Below are 20351 nucleotides of genomic sequence, written 5' to 3' on the forward strand. Positions count from 1 at the left end.
GCTGATGGGTTTGCCGAGGTAAAAAGGCCAATCCATATTGGCCCTTCCCACCCAGGTTTGCACAAGCAGCCATTCATCAGATTCTACAAGAACACCTCCCACCCAAATCCTAAACTAAACCCCAACCTGTCTGGAGGGGACAGGCAGCCTACACATGGCTCCTTGACTCCGTGCACAGACTACTCAAAGTCAAGTATACATGCTGATTTTCAGGTAGGCTCATTAAGTGGACCCAAACCAGGGCCCAACTGCAATTTTTGGAACTAGTTTCCTTCCAGGCTTACTTGGTTAAAATCTGTTTACATGCAACATTTACAAATGCCAAGTTATAAACTTTCATCAACATGTGGACAGCGAGGAAAATATCTAAATAAGTAAAACATGCCACACCCTGACTTTTCGGGCTCAATTCGACACATATAAGTATATTTCTTACATATTTGTCTGGGTTGCATGAACCAAACCAGAATATCAATGTGTTTGTTTTCTTTTACATTCAAAGACATTCACCCCAGTTTGGCCGGTAGCAAAGCAATCAAAGTTATATATCATCTGGTTTCAAGCTGCAGAGCTGATATTTATGGATCAAGGTAGTAGAACTCCTTCCTCAAAGGAGCAGAGAAGCCATGTATAGCAGCCAGTGAGAGGAGGGGATGGAGATGCCTTTAAGTTAATGGCTTCTACAGATTCCAATCCTCTGTCTGTCTTTTTCCAGTCGCTCAGCCATACTATGCTGATTAAATCATATAGTCAAGGTTGAGGAGGAGTTTAGGGGAAAACTGTGTCAATCACATACTGTATATGCATATATATGTATGCCACCAACTAATCAATCTTTCCAAGAGGTTGAAAATGAATTTGAAAATGTAACTCAGAGTTTAAATATTTTGTAATTACATCACAAGCAAAAGCCTTTGGATGATGATGGCCATCCAAATGTAGATTTACCCTTTCTTTAATATTCAGAGTGAATATGTAAGAGCTCTAATTCAAAGTTGGAAAAAAAGGCATAACACAAAAATATGACGATGATAGTCTAATTCAAAAAAAGATAACGAAAAACAAGCCTAAAAAAATAATCAAACATGGGGAACTAACTACCATCAACAGGCTTTTTACGAGAAAGAGCCAAAGGACAAGCGAAAACACATCACGTGTTTGGCGAGCACAGATTACAAAAGCCTCAGCCATGGAAGAAGACAGGGCTCATCAATTTAGCCTACACAGAGACTGGAATATCTGCCCACATTAACCACACACATTATGGTACATTCTGTACGTGCACATGCCTGGCAACAAAGCACACTGAGACTCCCGCTGTGAATCAATCATTTACTGAACTATCAAAATATCTTGTGCATGCAAACCCGACTCTGGGGAATTTCAGTGGTATGTCTGCAAGCTACACATAATCAGATACTCAATATTTCAATCCCACCGGAGTTCTTGTAATTAAAATGTGTACACTTGGCCACAAATTACATTTCGTATTGATGCCTGTGGTCAAAATAAAGCTAATGTATTGACAGTTGAATTTTTATCTTGTTGGGGGCGCCGTGTCTCCTGTGAAGACCATGTTGTCCGTTTGCCACACCACAGCATGGTCAGACACTTTGGTCCAGGGGGAAATTCTTTGAATAACTATGGATGCATTGCCATGAAATTAGGTACAGACATCCTTGAATCCCAGTGGAGGCTTTAAAGAACACTAAGTTTTCCAACTAGCTCCAGGAACAGGTCAAAATCTCCATATGTCAAAGACTCAAGCTGCCATGCTAACTGTCAACAAGCTTACGTGTCAAAAATTACATAATTAAATAATCGTTACGAATGAGACCTTCCATAATTGTTGTGAAGTCCATTGTTCGTATTAAAATGTTCACTCTATCAGATTTGAATAAAAACATGGCATTTAATCTGGCACAATAGCTAGATACTCAGACTGAATTTGTTGTTACTTCATTACTCTGACTTTGTGTTTATGTTGGGTTTGGGAGGGGGAATAATATGGCCTGATCAATCATTATGGACTTTTCAACATTTGCCCTCAACACAGATGTTGCATTTGCCCTGAGAAGTTAATTTCAGGTTTATCATATCGACTGCAAATGGGCAAATTTTTGATCTTTGTTAAACAAAAATTATTTCTCTAGCACAGAAGATGATGTTGCCATTTCTAATCCTAAAATGCCTAAAGCTTTGATTGGCTTGACTGTTTTTCCAACCAAGGAGACTGCCAGAGATGACAATTACCCGAGATGTATTTGAATTATGGAAATAAATCAGAGATTTGGGCAGTGAATCAAAGGTCTGGTTCTAGGTTACCGCTCAGACCATCAGACTAAATTTAATATATTTTTTGCCCTTTTTGTCAAAAAGATTGTCCCGTTATTTTTTCAACATCAAATTATTTTTGCTTTTTGTTCTAAAAAAATAATTACTGTTTATCCTCCTCGGGCTCCAGGCGTGTATTCAGACTTCAGTCTGCTCTCTGAAGAAGCCCGTCTGACATTGAGTCACAGAAAGGCCAACACATGGATTTCACTGCCTGTGCAGCTGCCTGTGTCAATCTATGGATAGCATTTAGGCCATGAACCAATTTCACATTCAGAGATAAATTATGCACTGCAGTTTTATCAAAATTGAAATACCAGGATGTGTAAAATTTTCACTATTCTAATGATTCAGCAGTAAAGACTGCAGAGAGAAGCCATGTTGTGTGTGCTGCTTCTGTAATTAAAAAAAACCCTGTCGACAAGGCAGTTCTGAATGTTCCTTGCTGACAGAGTTGTTGGCATTTTGGGAGCAGTTATGGCGTCATTAACACGGGATTCATCTGTTGCTCAACTGTCTTCACGTACGAAACACGGCTCACCCACTGGGGCATTACTGAACGTGCGATTCCTGGAGCAACTCAGCCCAGTCACGACTTCTGCATAACCTACATGGCTGGCATTTAAGTCACTTCACCACCACTGGGATTGTATTCCAATAGGTATTTGTTCAGTGCCTGGAGCTAGCTAGTGTGAAAGCTTGGACAAAAAAGGTGTAACTTTCCCTGGTGAAATGATTTGGGGCTTAGCAGGATCCGACAGATAGCATGACCACAGCTACTGGGGCATGCTTAAACACTCATGCATGGTTTTGGAAGTAGTTATTCCTGGTCTGTGGGCCTCGGGCAATGACAGGTTTAGTGTGTGGGGGCAGGAAATGGCAACCCCTCTGTGCAGCACCCCAGCCAGGTCTGGAGCACTGTTCTGGGCCAGTGGTTAAGAGGGAGGTGGGGGACATGAGGGAGGTCAGGGCAAAGGGCAGGCCAGGGCAGTGCAGTTATTCGGGGTAAAAGGGGACAAGACTAGGAGGCAAACATAACGATTTCTAAAGTGTGGCAGAGCATGAGAGCTTCAAGTGTGAAATAAACACACCTTTTTGAAAATAAAATAAAATAACACACCCTTCGTCTTAAAAATTTCAAAGAAAATAGAGTGCATTGATATTTTGCTGCAATAGCCTTAACTGATCTAGAATAAACAGTAGTTCATGGTGGCGACTGTCAGCAAACTTTCATTGGCTTTATAATTTTCTGCCCTTGAGATACAGCGATACAGTACGGTTGTCATTTGTAGCTGCTGTTGAAAAAAAATAAAACATACAAATTTACAACTTTAATGTAAGACAATGTTACTGTTGCCACACGTGTTGCCTGGCGTAGCAGTAGCACAGGAAGTCAAGTCAGATAAACAGCAAACTGAATGCAATGTACAGCATGACTTACAACACATTTGTCGGTACTACTTTTTATTCGTGATCAACTGTTAAATCAGTAATGAAAATGCTGATTTGAACATGTTAATTACGTTACAAGGTTGCTAATTCTGCTCATGCTGGTTAACATCAAATGACTAAGCTACTTTCAGGCTAATTGTTTTTGTTGGCTGGACTGGCTAAAAGACAACAGCTGTGCTAGTTCATACAAATGAAATGCAACCAGGTGCCACAATATAACCTACTCATTGTAAAATGGCTGCTGTAATAAACAGGCGGCTGGTGAAAAAACCCCAAATAAAACACCCCTCCAACCATACAAAGAGACTCAAATTCTTTCCAAGGGATCCATGGGCTAAAACAAATGTGTAACTTTTTTCCCATGTATTGTAAATTACAACTAGGTACGGCATATACAGTATCTTCAGTAGCTCTTTATCCCATTTACCTTAGATTCTATACTTGTTTTCATTCATCGTCTACCGCTTTATCCATTTAAGGGTCGCTGGAGCCAATCCCAGCTAACATTGGGCGAGAGGCGGGGTACACCCTGGACAGGTCGCCTATCACAGGGCCACGCACAGAGACGGACAACCATTCACTCTCACATTCACACCTACAGTCAATTTAGAGTCTCCAATGAACCTAACCCCATTCTGCATGTCTTTGGACTGTGGGAGGAAGCCGGAGAACCCGGAGAGAACCCACACATACACGGGGAGAACATGCAAACTCCACACAGAAAGGCCCTGGTTGAACCGGGATTCGAACCCAGAACCTTCTTGCTGTGAGGCGAAGGTGCTAGCCACTACACCACCGTGCAGCCCTCATACTTGTTTTATTTCTTTTTATATTTTACCCTTGTGCTGAATTTACCCTATGGAAGATCACAAAATAGATAAATCTCATTTTATCTTATTAATTGTATTGCATTTACATACTTACATATTTTATAATAATAATAATAATAATAATGTAGATTAGGTTTGACTGAATATGCAGCAACGAGTAGAGTAAATCACTAAAATGAAAGGTCAGGAACCAGAAGAGCGTTATTACGGTGAAAATGACATTTTCAATCGCTCATTCAGCTGCTGGAGAACATGCTGGTTTAAATGACAGTGCAGCACACGGTGAAGTGATGTTATAGAGTACGGTCACCGAGTATCTGACTAACTGACAAACGTTGAACACGGCCATGGTGGTACCGAAAGTAAAAACAACACTTCAGTCTGAAAATGATTGTAATGCAGGAGGTTTGACTGTTTGCTCTGATGACACCTTGCACCAGGCGATTTCACTGATTAGTTCCTCAGCTTTGGTGGAAGAAGTGCTCATCAGCCCTACACAGTATAACCTGCCGCAGCATGGGGCTCGGAAAGAATCACTCTGCCCGCACAGCAAATATGGCTATGTGTACATAACACCAAATCATAATTCAACAGGGGTGTGTTTAGCCCAGTGACAGAGGGCAGGGAACTTTGAAAAGCAGCATTCAGATATTCACTTAGTGTAACTTTGTGCTGTCAGAAAGGAGCTTTATCTGCTGCAGAGGGACAACTAAACCTTCTCTTTATGGACTGTAAACAAGACACATGAATCTAGCACCAGTGGTACAGGTGAATGCATGGATATTCTTATATTCACTGGGCACGTTAAACTCTCACTAGATTCATTGGAGGATCATTTGAAGTCATTTACAGCTGTGGAAACTCCCTCAAAATAAATGAGCTTCTGAATAGCAACTGACTTCGCAGCAGCTGTGTGTAACCTGGCTCAAAAAACTCCTCTTTAAAGTCCCCAGAGATGCTTTATTTATCTATACTGCCCCAACAGCCACACCACACCACGCCACCCAAGTACACACACTGTATCATTACTCCCCACTCTCTACACTCACTTGCTCACCTGCACCTGCTCAGGTGGGCCATTTCAAATTTTCGACAGCCACAGCAAATACTGCCGTTGGCATTGACACGTGAGGGGCTGGAAATTATGACTAAAAAAACAACAACAACAACCTCTGTCTCTTCCACTTTCCTCCCACCCACCTTGTGCTGGATCTAAATAAGAGCCTCTCTTCAGGAGTCAACTCAACACTTCGGGGAGGAAGAAGGACCTGTCTCTGGTTCAGGTGGGCGCTCTCCTCTTTTCCTGCCAATGTTTCCTTTGGCTGTGACCAACTCCAGCTTGTAATTGGCCCACTTATGTCAAGTGGTCTTCCTAATTGAGAAGGAAATCTTACACAATGACCCTTAAGCCCAATGAGTGTTACACACAACATTAAAGCGCTAAGTTGCAAAATACCTTAACCTCACAGAATGACAGCCAGTTTGCTTTCACCCACCTCGCCACGTTTTCCCCTCATTATTCTGACTTGATTTCTTTCTGATCCTTTGTTCTTTTTTCCTTGTAAAAAAAATATATATATATTTGGGCTGTCAGTGCTGCAGTGCTCAACCTCTGCGAACTTGGAGCATTTAACCCAAGTTCCTCCCCCTTCTTCTTTCCTATAGACCTTCGCTACCTTTCCTCGAGAAAACCTGCTCACAGCATTCTCCCCTTTCTGAAAATATTTTTCCACTGCCCCGTCCAAACCATGAGGGCCTTTCTTTGGACACACACGCACAAACACAGCATGATTTGCCACTCACTCACTCTTGCTGCATTCATTTTAAGTGATTGGGTGGATGCCAGTAATCTTCAATTGTCACATTTTGTGCGGTGAGGGGTCTCCCTGTAAGATACTCGGACAGCATACATCCGACAAGGTCGTGCAATCTCCAATCTGGTGGTCTGAAAATTAAAAAGCTCGGCAGGCTTGAGCTACGTGACATATTTAACAGGCACAAAGATATAATTGTTTGCGGAAATTGCAGATGCTAATGAAAGTAAAAAGAAAGAAGAGATTGAGGGATGCGAATGCGAAAAAGGGAAATTATCCAAACCCCTGCTCACCACAAAATCATTATCAAATAAATTCAGCATGCGTCACACTTAATATCAAAGTAAACCCTGGTGTGCACAGATAGCTTGAGGCGATTTTCTACCTCAAACTGGCTCGACAATGGAAAGAAAGGGCCCTGCAACTATGCGCATGGCAGACAGAGAAGGAGGTGGAGCGGGAGAAGGCTCGCTCCTGTGCTTGCCCTGATGGTGGAAGATGCATCTGCAACGTAGGGTCACGCCTGGTCGGCAGCAGGGATTTACAGGCCCTTCAAGAAGAAACCCTCTCCTGCCATTGCCCCCACCAAACCCCACCCCCTCTTCCCAGGCCCCTCTGAGAGCTGGCGGATGGTTAGGGTCCCAGCGTAAATATATTTTTTTCCTCTCTATCAAAGACACATTTTCCAACCACTGTCAGAGAGGAGGAGGTTGCTTTGGAAGGAGGGGAAAGGGGGGTTTATGAGAGGGGAGAAAGAGAGAGTGGGGGTGAATTTTTTCCCCTCTTCTTTCCCCACTTTTCTTCCTCCTCTCTCGTCCGCTGCTGCCTGCTGGGTTCGAGCAACATCTGGCACTGTTTATCACCTGGCCTGCTGGTTGAGGCAGCAGGGGAAAGGCGGACACAGTACCAATCTGAGGTCTGCGATAGCATGGTTAATAGATCATTTTGGTTTACTACGATCTGGGTCCTACTTTTTTGGGTGTGATAACACTGTGTATACTTTGACAACACTAAAATCAAATGACCTAAAAAACAGTTCACTGATGAAAAAAACCTTGGGCAAGCACAAGTGCAGCATTCAAGTTTGACCCAAAATCAAAAGTGAATGCGGAAAAAAATAAGTCTGTAAACTTGGAACGGATGTTTATGCCAGACAGTTTTTTCTTCCAAACTTTTGCCAATTTGTCCGTTTCTTTCAAATCGTCTGCCCGCTCAGGTTTCTTGCCCTGTTGAACGTCTCTTTTTCATGTTCCTAGTGAAATTTGTCAATCGATAGATGTGTGAAACTGGTGGCAGCAATGTACATCACATCCGGCAACCACTCATGAAAGCATCACTCCACAGCAGTACCAGTTTTCAAAACCTCCAAAAGGTTGAGTGTAATTATGACTGATAGAAAGAATGGCCACAACTACAAAAATAAGAACTAACCACCTCTATGAACTCTGAGACAGGGTGAGGTCTGCACATTTTACCTCACAATGGTTAAAACACAAATATGTGCAAAAATATTTGTAATTGTACCAAACTGAAAATGAAATTATTGTCAAAAAGGATCTGATAGTTAGATCCCCCCCCCCCCCCCGAGCCTGGCACAAGGGAAAGTGACAGACGGGGGGGAGAATATAGTGGAAAGACAGAGTTCATGGGACAATGAGGCCCATTGATACGGTGGAGACAGGACCGGGTGCCTCCAGCGCGCTGAGAACGGCTGACGGTGCACAGAGGCACAATGATTACAGTCTGCATTACAAATGGCTAAAACAGAGCCGTGGTCCAGCAGAGGCCACAGCATCAGGAGAGACCTTGTCCAGATCTTTGAAACACCACGACAAACATCTTTTGTTCCCTTCACTTCTTTTAAGTTAAACACAACGTCCAAACTACCAGCAACAGCCTTCAGAGAGAGAGAGAGGGAGATGTAGCTGCTTTCCAATCTCCTTTTTTCATATTGCGAAGGTTGCAAACCTCTCTGCCTGCATTTCCTCCTTCAGGAGATTTTTAATGAAGGCAATCTAACAAACGCAGGTCTTCAGTGAACTTGACACTGCCAAAAAAGCAGCTGCCACTGATATGAAATGCTATTTAATACCACTTGGCCCGTGAACGGCACAAAATAATAAAGCTTCAAGAGATCAAGCCACAAAATCCCACAAGTAATCAAGTCTTTTCCTGCCCACTTTTTCCTCTCACTATTTTCCACTTAAAAACCAAAGGAATTCCATTGAGCTTTAGAGATAACGTATGTTGCGCCACAATCGTTTTTCCACACTCTGCAGCTCCTGCCGACACGGCGGCAGTGGATCGGTCTCATTCATGTCAGCCGTAGCTGGAAAAGACATTAAAACAAGTTCTGGACTCCATCTATGGGGACCATGTGAAACTGCACCCGAGTCCATTAATACATACTGATTATGTCCCAGCATGAAGACGACAAATTCATTCATTCAAGTATTCTGATTTTTTTTTTTCTGATTTGATGTACCCTCGAGAGAGAAAATGATGTTAGGCGCTGTAAAAACTTAACAATACGGAAAGAAAGTTCAGAGGAATACGTGATGATTTCTTGCTTTTCAACAAACATCTATTTATCCTTAATTTGCAATATAAATTCAACACACGATAAGAATACTCCTCGGGATGGTGAGTTTCCATTTGATGGGGAACATTCAATTTTTCAGAGGGCCTTCAAACTCTAAGTGTAATCCTGATGCCGGCCTTAGACTAAACTTTATCCTTTCTTTTTTGTTTTCCTTCCTGTTCTTGCCTTATTTTCCCCTGTCTCTTAGAGACTGGGTAATGAGCACAGCAGGGACACGTGGCGTACCTGTCTGTATGTGCAGATGATGATCTCTCTCAGATGGTAGTGCATGGGTGTCATGGTCTCGCTGACAGAGTCCAGGGCCATGTCCACCTCCCTCTTCATCCTGTGACCATCGGGGAGCAGACGAACCAGCTGCATCACGACCTGGACGGCAAAAACAACAGACGCTGTTTTTTTTCAGTCGGAAGTTTCCAGAAATGTTTTCCAAGCTGTGACAAAACTGCAACATTTAAAACGCATCCAACTCTCAGCCTCCCACATGAAATGGCTGAATCTTATTTTGATTGAGCAGATGTGGAGGCAGGTGCCACAACATCATTTACTGCAAAATTCAGTTTTCACAGGTGTAAGAACAGGCTGGATTGTGTTTTCCAACATTCAATTTCGATTCAAAATGTAAATTAAAGGTGGGTATGGAAGAACCAAAGCTACAATTTCTTTTTTTCTTCTTTTCTTTTTGAATTTTTTACTGAAATTAACAAATTAACTGCATCCCCATTAAAGGCGCAAAATGTCCCAACACCCACACCCACACACACACAAGCCGGCAGCAGGCCATCTTCTTCTAATTGCTAAAACGACAGCTAAAAGTTACATTTAACAAAGTGAATTGTAAAGATCAAATGGCAGCGAAAATATTTCCTCATGATTCATTCTTGTGTATCACACTGGGAGAGCATTATGTTACACAACCACGAGTTCCCCTGTCACATAAGGCTTTGACACCTTTTTTTTTTTTTTTTTAGCAGATAAGGGGTGGCAACATAACACTTCCTTCAGAGGCAAAACTGGAGGCAGACAAGGTTTCCGTGGCGACCGCTCCCCGTATCCCAGACACTGGCCACGATGCTGTGACTGACATGTGGTATTGTGCGCCTCTTTCTTGTGTGTCCATGTCTGCAGTGCCGAGGACACAGCCAGCAGCTTCCAACCACTGATTCACTGTCACAATTCTGAATCGCGAAGAAACACCCAGCGGCATAAATTCACAGTCCACTATTCAGAGCAGAGGAGAAAGGCTCCGGCTTCTGGCTTTGTTTGGCCAAAGCTTTCAATCACAGGTGCAGAGGTGGAGGTTGGAAAACTAACCAGAGCTGTACATTCATGCACAATGGTATTGCAGGAGAGAAAGAGGGTACATTAGTCTTAAAGCAGTCGCCATCAATAATGCACTTTATTGTAGCAGCCCTGCCACAAGTAGTTTATTCTGCTCTCTATTAGCTTCAGTGACTCAACTACACTCAGGTACTAGGAATATCAGTTTAGTAAAAAAATATATTTTCTTTCTATTTAAAATGGAATTTAAAATATGGACAGAAAATTGACATTACATTTTACAGAGAGCAATGGTTCAAGTGTACATACCTCAAATTCTCCTTTTGTGTACTTGGCATCTGGAACACTTACAATCTCGTCTTCTGCAAACTCTGGGAAACCCTGCAAGTGGAACACATGTGGAATATTTGGGACAGTGATAAAAGCATAACAGCCCCATAAGATATTTTTTTTGGTCAAATGAAAGTGCAGAAAACTCAAGGAAGCGTCTCACGTTGAAGTGCCAGAGCGTCAGAACAGCGACGACCATGGCGGTCGTGGTCCTGCCTTTGCCGTTGGAGCAGTTAAAAACGAAGGCTGAGTGCGAGTCCTCAGCCAAGGCACCTTTCATGGCCTCCATCATCTTATCAAAATCCTGAAAACCGAGAAAGCACACATGGAAATCATTTCACACACAGAGATTCTACCAAATCTCTTCATTTGACCTGCATGTAGGTGTATCATAAGGAAATCAACCAAAGATTGAGCATCCTTTTAATATCATGAGATCCCATTCTTGACTTCTATTTTTTTATGCAGAATTGTCATTGACATCAGTATTTATATGAGCAGATATCATGAATGTTACATAAAATAAATTAAAATAATAAACTAATGCTAATTTAAGATTGATCAACAACTCTAATTCCTTGAGTGGTTGAGAAAAGTGTAAAATAGTTTCAATATATTAGTTTTTTTATTGTGTGGTAAAAAAAAAAATTGTATAACAGTTACAGTCTAATCCACTAGAGGGAGCGCAAGTCTTATTTAGTCTCACCTCCCTGCATTACAATCAGCTGCAAAAGCAACAGAGAAGTTATTCCTGCACCTCACTGCATGTTAGCGAGTTTATGCTGCTGCGTCATTACCTCCTCCCTGGGCGCGCTGCAGTCCGGCAGAGGGATGCGTTTGTAGACGAGGCCCCGGTGGGAGCTCTTGTGCTGGTTGAACGTCTCCTGGACCGTCTGGCAGCTTTTAAAAATCTTCATCTGTTTGTCCTGCTCCAGCGTCACCTCCAGCCACTTCTGAGCTCGAAGGATCGCCTCCTTCAGGGACGTCTCCAGTTTCTGCAGGCCAGCAGGGGACAAGAGCACTTTCACTTCAGCTGTTTGAAGCTAAGGGCAGCTCTAAAGCTGATTGTATCAGCCCTGAGAAGACATCGACAAAGCATAATTTTCACTCTACCTCTATTAGCTGGGGGTCGGACGACGGGACAGGAATGTGCTGGTCCAGGCACAAGGGTTCCCTCGGTGTGAAAATCTGACCATTTCCTTCTAACACAAGCTCCTCCTGCAGGTTTACCCACAACACGTGGCTGTGCTTCCTCTTCTCATCCGTCAAATGGGCCAGAACTGCTCCAGTGGCCTGCACGCAGCGAGTTTACGGTTAGACCCCAAGGAGCTGGAAGTCCGGCGTGTGAGTGTACTTGTACTCTCATGAATATTCGTGACTGGGATGCATACTGGTGACGATTATGGGACATAAATTGTCTTTGAACACAGGGATATGCAAAATCTGTATTTTAAAAAGTAGATGTAATATTCCATCTCTTTCTTGTGTATGAACTTGAGGCCAAAAAATGACTACTTAACAATGCATTACCTCACTAGATGGACATTTGAGATTATGTTTGGGATTCATGTCATTCAGAGAAAATGAGAGCTTTCGTATTAATTTGATGATTGAGTCTGAGGGAGTCTGCTGCACCTCTGATGTTGGCTGGGCCAGTCCATACACAGGCATCTTCGGCACTCGTCTGAAGTTGACCGCCTTCATCTCCTTCATGGTACCGAGCACGTCGGGAGCCAGGTACTCGTCGGCGACCTGTGCAGACACATGTTACAAACACTGAGAAAATATCTGCGTCGTGCAGGACATGGTTTCAGTTTATCATTACAAACACAGATATAATCGAGGGACCAAAGAATCAGTCTTCCTCACCAGGATGCGGGCTCCCCTGGTGACCAGCTCAGCCGGGGCCGACAGCTCTGATAGGTCCATGCAGGCCAGCAGTCTATACAGCCAAGCATGGCAGCACATCCACTGGCTGAAGTTGGACTGAAAGGCCAGAGGATACTGCAAAATGCAACAGTTAAAACCTTTTATTTTATTTTCATGGTTTGCAATCTGTATATATATATAAACAGGATATATATTTATTTGTATCAGTGAAGACATTTACACTGAAAAACTACTTTACCTGTTCATGAAGGTATGCATTAAATACAATCAAGTAGAAGTAGCGCTCCAAGCTCTGCATGGTTCGGTTGAAAAAGTAGTCTTTGGTACTGCTTCCCTGAGAGACAAATTAAAGCTTCCATATCTGCCCATAGTAACAGCTCGTACTGTAAAGTATTTCTTTATTTCACCACAGTGAAGCACCACAACTAAACCAAATATTTAAGATCCCATTCATTTCCTGACAGACATTATGCAAAAAAAGTCGTTCCTTAAATCCTTCATCAGCTTGAAGGCCCACATTGTCGGGGACTTTTTATACATCATTATCATTCAACTGTGGTCAAAATCCTTATGACATCTCATCTGTAGTCTCACTCATACTTTTTTTAGCAGACCATAAATTGCATAAACAAACTAAAAATTGTTGGAAATTGCAAGTTTGCGTCGTCATACCACACTCACCTGTATTTGATAATCCTCACCAATCCCTTCCAGTTTACTCTTGTTCTCATATATTGCTTCTTTTATGTTGTGCATTTCTGAACACAGGGCAATTGCTTGGTCGACCTATCAGACAAAAACAAGACATCATCACAATTTATTAGTGAGCATTAGTTAAAAAAAATAAAAGTTGAAATATGATAGTATGAAATAGTTTGACCTCTTAAAACTTTTAATTACATAATATAATATAAGATAAAGAACCCCTCCAGGAATGTTGAAGATTTAGTTTTGTATACTAATAATGTTAATAATAATATTAATAGTAATCTGCTTTACCTCTTCCATGACCTGCTGTCCATTAGGCAGCTTGCTGATTAGAGACTGGATCCCCTGGAAAAGTGGTTTGGGCTCTGAAGCTGCTGCCTCTTTGACTCTGCAAAACAAAAAAATTCAGGATGAAACCAGATTCAAAGCTTTGCCATTACACTGTATTAATAAACATGTGGTAAAGTCATTTGATGACTGAGTTCTTACGGAGACGGCAGTTGTGAATCACCCCTCAGGCGATTCATGACCAGTGTGCCCAGGATCATGGCGAGGTTGGTGCGGCCGACGCCCACCTGGCAGCTGAAGAGCAGCGCAGGCAGCGGCCGGGACACATCATGGCCCAGACACAGACTGGGGCTCTCCTGGAAAACAGATGCACATCAGCCAAATTTAGCACAGTTTAGTAAATGCCAGTTTAGAGCCTTCAAATCAGTTTTTAGTGGGTAATGAGGTTTATAATTTTGGAAATATTGGAGATTTAAAAAGAAAAAACGACTTTGGAAGTGAGGGATGATTTTAAGGAAGACTCTTGGAGGACAATGTCATAAGTGAGAATTATAGAAAGAAAGAGTGCACGGGTGAAAGAAAGAACATGGCAGGACAGAAGTAAAGCTCTCATCAAAAAGTGTTAAAAAAAGAAAACAGGAGCCACTTTCCAACCACAGGGAACTGGACCGATTACAGCAAATCAGTCCAAAAAAGGGCTAAAACAAGACAAAAAGAACATCCTGTGTGAGTGAAGGGCAGGACGGAAGCCGGACAGAGTGGAGGACCAAAGAGCGGACGTTTAAGTTAAGTGACTGCCGCAGGTTTTCTTGCAATTAAAAAAACAAAAACTGTCACTTTATTAGTGATTGATTGCAGAGCCAGGACGGAATCGTGGCTACATGTTGCATTTACACACACACACACACACAAACATAAAAAAAAGGCTTCTATGACTTTCTCTCTGCGTCAATGAGAAAATCCAGATGCCCTCCAATATCCCAGCCATTAATAACTTTAACGACACATCAAAACGCAACCCCAAGAAGAAATCACAACCCAAAGAAGGTCCACTCCATTGGTGGACTCGTACGATGATTGACATTTTTACACAAGCTTACCCGGAGTATGTTAATAAACGCGTCAAAGTCTTCTTCCAATGGTGATCCCTCCGTTGGCAATGGTAACCTGTAGTATCTGCAACACAACAGACAGTCACCAAGAGTTGAACCCGTGGTGTCAATATTGCCCCTTAATGTAGGCCAAAACACACTGCACATAAACATTTGACCTAAATAAAAACTCGACAGCTGAGCCCCTCATTTCATGGAGTCTCCGATAGAAACTTTGTCTCTTCCAACAATCCACAAGGAATGATGGGAAGGCCAGAAACATGACATTATTAATGTTCCTTTAAAAAACTAAAAACACCTGCACATTTATACTACAATAAAACATCCTGCTGCTTTCTGTCGGACTGTCAAACTTCAAAAAGAGACACGGACAAGTCTGCTCAGGAAATAATATATCCTCTTGCCCTGGATATGTCAAGAGCAGAGGCTGTGACATCTCAATAAAACCGATCTGATTGCAAACAGGATGCTGCAAAAGTTTTTGCATAGCCCTCACTCTTAAAATAAAAATAAAAAAAAGCAGGGCAAACAGCCTTTCCACAAACAAGCACCACTATTTATAACCTGCCCTGCATCGTGCAGCCCCGCACACTGCTTCGGTCTGAACTGACTGTGAGAGCTGAGGAGGTAAGGGCCAATAAAGGGACAATGTAAACAACCTGTAGGTCGGCATGGTGAACATGGGCCTCTTGTAGACCTCTTCAGTCACATGGATGTCCTCCTCGCACGTGATGAAGATCTTCTGCGGCTCGTCTTTAAAGTACTCAATGTCATTGTAGACGTAGAAGATATTTTCATTGAGCTTGGCGAAGTCGTGGAGCTACGGAGGAAGGAAGACGACGGGAAGTGTTTGAACACAACTATATTCCACTGTGATGTACCGAACACAACGTTCTCACATGTAGATGGAGAGAAAGTGTCAACATTAGTCACCTCCTTCCTGATGGTGAGCTCCAGGCTCTCCACCAGCACCTCCTTTTCCAGGCCATGTAGGTTCTCGTGTAGGTTTTCCTTCCTCCTGGGGGTGTACGGCACAAAGTCGTCATCCTTGTGCAGGAAAACCACCGGCTCCTCTCTTACACAGAAGAATATAACCTCCTGTTTGCAAAAGACACAGCAAGATAGCCATCACACGATCAGTTTTTCAAATAGCAAAAGATTGCTGCCTTCTACCAACCACACCACTTCCAAGAGCAACTGGAAACAATCTTTTTTTTCGTATGACAAGCAGCGCATGATATAAGGGGTTTTAGATGAGGGCCTGATGTATAATTTTGTCAATTTCATTTCAATTACGGTCAAGTTTTCTAGCTGCTGTAAGCAGAGAGATTCATTTTCCACTGGTACACATGACCACAACTTTCTGTTTGCTCAGTTCTACAAGTCAGCCACAGCCTCCAGTGAGCACTTGACTCCTCAAATATTTACTGACAACACGGCTAGAAAGAGCCCAGGCAGAGCAACCCAGGCACCGACACGGGAAAAACACTATCTACCAGATAACCTATCAACCATTTATGTCAGCTTTAGTGTAGTCGTATGAGGTACTGCCTTTACTAATGTGTATGAAAAGATAATGACAGTCACCTGGTGTCCTTGCCCCTGGAGCCGCTGGAGGACCTGTCTGAAGCCTTTCAGGCTCGGCTGACCCATCCCATACAGCGGGTAGGATCCCTTGACTTGACGGAAGTTGGGGGCCCCGTAGCTGGCCGTGGTATTCAGGACATCTGCCTTGCTGTACACGTCCTGGACCAAGAAGTACTCCCCCTGGAAAGCAACGCAAGTGTTAATCGGAATTCATCTTCTGAGCACGACCCCGCCGCAGACATTTTCCCCGACCTGCACTCTTAGCATTCATTAGCATTTGTAAACTCTGCAGAGCAAATATGTCAACACTTAGGTGGTCGGATAAACCATGAACATTACTTGCATCCTCACTGGCATTTTACGCTTCTTACCTTAGTTGTATTAATCTTTGTTACTGAGTTTTATTGTTGTTGTTTCCCCACACTGACACACAAAGACAATTTGAAAATGTCTAAATCCTTTCTTCCTCCTATTTCTGTTGGCAAACAACAAGACGGACACAGTCTGGTTACTCTGTTGACTCAACAGATTAAATCTCTGCTCTGTCGCCTCCATCTCCCTAGGATCAGTTGAATTGTGTTTCAGTGGAGCAGAGTCAATATTGTAATATTTTCAAGCTTCTATTGACGGTGTGAATTATAAATTAGTGACGTGACTGTGCTTAATGTGAAAGTTGCCATTTATTCCTACACTGCTGGACTTTATCTATCAATAAAATCACCAGACGTCTACCTATATAAACATAAATATAGGTCACAGGGATGGTTTCCAACTACTGGATTCCTTAAGCTCTGATTTAATAAGTGGATTTGGAGCTGGATTAAGAATTTGCTATTGTATCACAAACTCATTGGCGGTAGATACATTTTTAAACAAGAAAGTTCTCAATCCCACTTGGTTGTTTTACACCAAACTCTGTGACCTTCTGTAACACTTCTGGTACACAACTAGTGTACACAAGGCACATTTCATCTTTTTGATGTCCAGGCTCCAACCAAGAGGCGTGTGTGTGTTCTGATTTCTCCTCTCTGGAGAGGAAGGACGGGATGATGGAAGGCCAAAAACAAATACGTTGTTTCAAATTCATCCGCATATGTGGACATGAACTTACTGTGGGTGAAGCTACTGCTCTGCCCATACATGTAAACCGTAAATGTGGGCTAACAATGACAAACCCCTGGCTGCTTGACCAGCCACAGCTAGAGGAGGTGACAGAGCAGATCAAAGCCCCGATAGGAGGGTGACAACGATTCCCGTTTCAGCGGCTGCACCAGCTCATAAAACGACGCATGACAATGTTCCTGCGCCGTTCTGCAATTTTGACATGTGAATGTGAAAAAGGGCAGATATACAAAGACAGGTGAGTTGATTCCACATCTTTTCGCGAGCCGTGGTGCTTGTTCCTGGAGCTTAAAAGGCGGGGTGTTTCATGTGCCGTCCTTACCTGCACCAGGTAGTGCTCGGGCATAGTGTCCGATATCCGACCGAGCTTGTAGTTGGTCTTGAGGATGTCATCGTGAATCTGAAATTCCTGTCTGCAATTATATCTGCAAGACAGAACAACACAGCGGGTCTGGCAGGTAAAAAAGGGGTCAATTCAATTATCGGCTAATATTTGCCAGCCCAGGACTGACAAATGAGATGATAACAGGGGCAAACACTTGGGCTGGAGGGCGGGGGGAAGTCGCCGCAGTGATCAAAGAAGATTACCACCCAATTGTGAGAACGCGGATTCGGGGAGGAACTTACGTGATGACGACAGGTGCGACTTTGTTGGTGATAATGGACTTGGCCTTGTTGTTGTGGATGTTGACTGTCTGAAAGGGGCTCATGCTAAGAGACTGCCTGCTGTCGGCCATCCCGTTGCCATGGACACCCTCGAGGGGCGACGCTACGGAAACCGGCTGCGGTGCGGCACTGGCAGTTGTACCCATGCTCCACAAGCAGCTGTGAATGACATCGCAGCGGACTCAGAAACAGGAAGCAAACGCATTCGGTCACCTACATAAAAAGCCAGCACACAGTGGCAACACATACAGTATGTTTGGGGAGCGGCAACACTCGCAGACGCATTTAAGGCGTGAAACGCATTTCGGAAAATGTCCCACACTTCCACACTGAAGGGAATTTTCAGTGTGGAAGATCTGTATTAGTCTCTGATATTTTTATGTATTATGAATACATATTTCAAGTAACAAACAGATTCTTAGAAGTCTAAACAGATTTGTATCCGTGTAAGCAGAATGCCTCTAGGGACGGCATTGTCAGACTCTAAAATATCTCAACAGCTATTGGATGAACTGCAATACATTTTTGTATAGACATTCACTGGAAGTGGATGATGAAACCTAACGACTGGTGATCCTCTGACTTTTCCTGGGTTTCCTTGTTTTTTATTGAAAAATCTACTACTACTTGATTGACAGCCGGGAAATGTGGTACAAACATTCATGTTCCCCCGGAGAATGAATTGTAACGACTTGAATCCTCTAACTTTTTATCTCGAGCGGTCATCAGGTCAAAAATGCACTCGTGTTATATACTTTGGTTTAAACAACGACGTTCCCATCAACCTCAGCTGTACTTTATGTTTAGGGCTTTTTTTCCTTTCGGTTTCCTTTGCAAGAGAGAGTGTTTGCCTAAACCTAAATTATTTCTTTGAATTTCTTTTTCTTGCAGTTTCATCATTTTTGAATTAAACACATTCGTGTTGAGGTTTCAAAAAAGAATTGAGGATGAAAAAACATTTATTGGGATCGGCTGTTGTGATCCAAAAGAGTAGCTTTCTTTTATACCTGCTATACTGTCAAACTCCTCCTGTTGTAATTTCTTATTTATCAAACAGTAACAATTTCAGACGGTAAGTAATTCAATAGAAATTCTTAGTGTGACAATATTTATATTTTATGCATACAACTTGATACGGAGCACTCAGACCCCCACGCGAGCCGGCCAAGGGCTTTCAAGCAAACCCTCCTCCGCTCTGAATAAACAGTGAGCCTTGCAGGGAGCTCTGCGGATAAACAAACGAGTCTTCCGACGAGCTCGCAGTCAGTGTCAAGAACAACACCGATCCTCTGCGTCACTTATGACATGCAGATGATCGGTGACCCGCAACAAATACATAATTCCCACATAAAACCTTGGGGAGGAAAAAAACCCAACCCACCACCCCACATATACACACGTGCTGTCACACTGGAGCTGCAAAGTGTTCGAGAGCACGGAATGAATCCAACGTCAACATCTACTTCGCGTGACACATCTGAGGGATACGCCTGAGCTCAAGGCACCTCTGTGTGATCTCCAGCTTTAAACAGCGTGGGCTCTCATTGTGCAGAGCGGCTGTGTGGAGGGAGAAGTGCCCGGTGAGTCACCACTACTCTCCTCTTTGTTGCGCCTGGAGCCGAGTGGGCAGGTCATGCACCTCTTTCCTCTTATCCAGGGCGAGACAGCAGCATATTCATTTCAAAGTCTTCAACAGTCTTTCCAAAGCTTGACTTGAAAGAATTGTTAAGATTTTAAGAAAAACCTGTCTTTATCAAATAACGGCAGAGTTTAAAAAAAAAAAACTGAGGGGAAAGAAGAGGTTCAGTCTCAACGCAATAAAAAAGACTCAGCTTCCATAAAAGGAAACTACGTTTTCAAGAATACGGTTCTCCAGCTGCCCGGATCTATTTAAGTCCTCACCACATGCCAAAAGCATCTCTGTCGCCATAAGTCTGTGACTACGACGAGAAAAACAACAAAAAACCTATACACGGCAACAATCCACCAAACTCTGACATCTTACGTGTGCGATGAGGAGCGATCTGCGCTCGCAGACCCCTTTCTCTGCTGCTTGTTTTCCGCCATGGTCCAAAGCAGTGTGAGAACTTGGCATCAAATCCAAAGAGAAATCTTCCTTTCTTTCTTTTCTTTTTTCCGAATCCTCTTGCCCACCCCCGCTCAGTGGGAAACACCCCTCATGGGAGCTCAAAGTGCCCGGCTGCTTGGCACTGGGCAAAAACTTCCAAGAGCATTCAGGACAACGTCCCTCCACGTCCACGTCTTATCTCCTGTCTGATGTTGGGGAGTAGATTCACGCAGCAGACTCAACTCTCCCCGGAGAGGACCGGGGGAAGTA

General features: G+C 43.1%; 1 protein-coding gene across 4 annotated transcripts in view; it reads right to left on the bottom strand.

Moving 5' to 3' along the window:
* The window catches only part of pald1a (phosphatase domain containing paladin 1a), a 43594-nt gene that overhangs the window by 15968 nt on the left and 7275 nt on the right, over positions 1–20351 (bottom strand). For 3 of the 4 annotated variants that reach the window (XM_035612543.2, XM_035612545.2, XM_035612540.2), the window contains 17 exons: positions 17975–18172; positions 17670–17772; positions 16226–16405; positions 15572–15736; positions 15298–15458; positions 14627–14702; positions 13728–13882; positions 13530–13626; positions 13212–13316; positions 12769–12864; positions 12510–12644; positions 12276–12392; positions 11754–11933; positions 11438–11635; positions 10804–10944; positions 10620–10691; positions 9258–9398 (listed from right to left, as the gene is read on the bottom strand). In XM_035612543.2, coding sequence (XP_035468436.2) covers positions 9258–9398; positions 10620–10691; positions 10804–10944; positions 11438–11635; positions 11754–11933; positions 12276–12392; positions 12510–12644; positions 12769–12864; positions 13212–13316; positions 13530–13626; positions 13728–13882; positions 14627–14702; positions 15298–15458; positions 15572–15736; positions 16226–16405; positions 17670–17772; positions 17975–18159 — 2307 coding nt within the window. In that variant the 5' untranslated portion in view covers positions 18160–18172. Of the gene's footprint in view, positions 1–9257; positions 9399–10619; positions 10692–10803; positions 10945–11437; positions 11636–11753; positions 11934–12275; positions 12393–12509; positions 12645–12768; positions 12865–13211; positions 13317–13529; positions 13627–13727; positions 13883–14626; positions 14703–15297; positions 15459–15571; positions 15737–16225; positions 16406–17669; positions 17773–17974; positions 18173–20018; positions 20282–20351 lie in introns of those variants that run through there. The other variant, XM_035612541.2, reaches the window with a different exon arrangement.

This window comes from Scophthalmus maximus, chromosome 16, assembly GCF_022379125.1.
Source record: "Scophthalmus maximus strain ysfricsl-2021 chromosome 16, ASM2237912v1, whole genome shotgun sequence".
NCBI lineage: Eukaryota > Metazoa > Chordata > Actinopteri > Pleuronectiformes > Scophthalmidae > Scophthalmus > Scophthalmus maximus.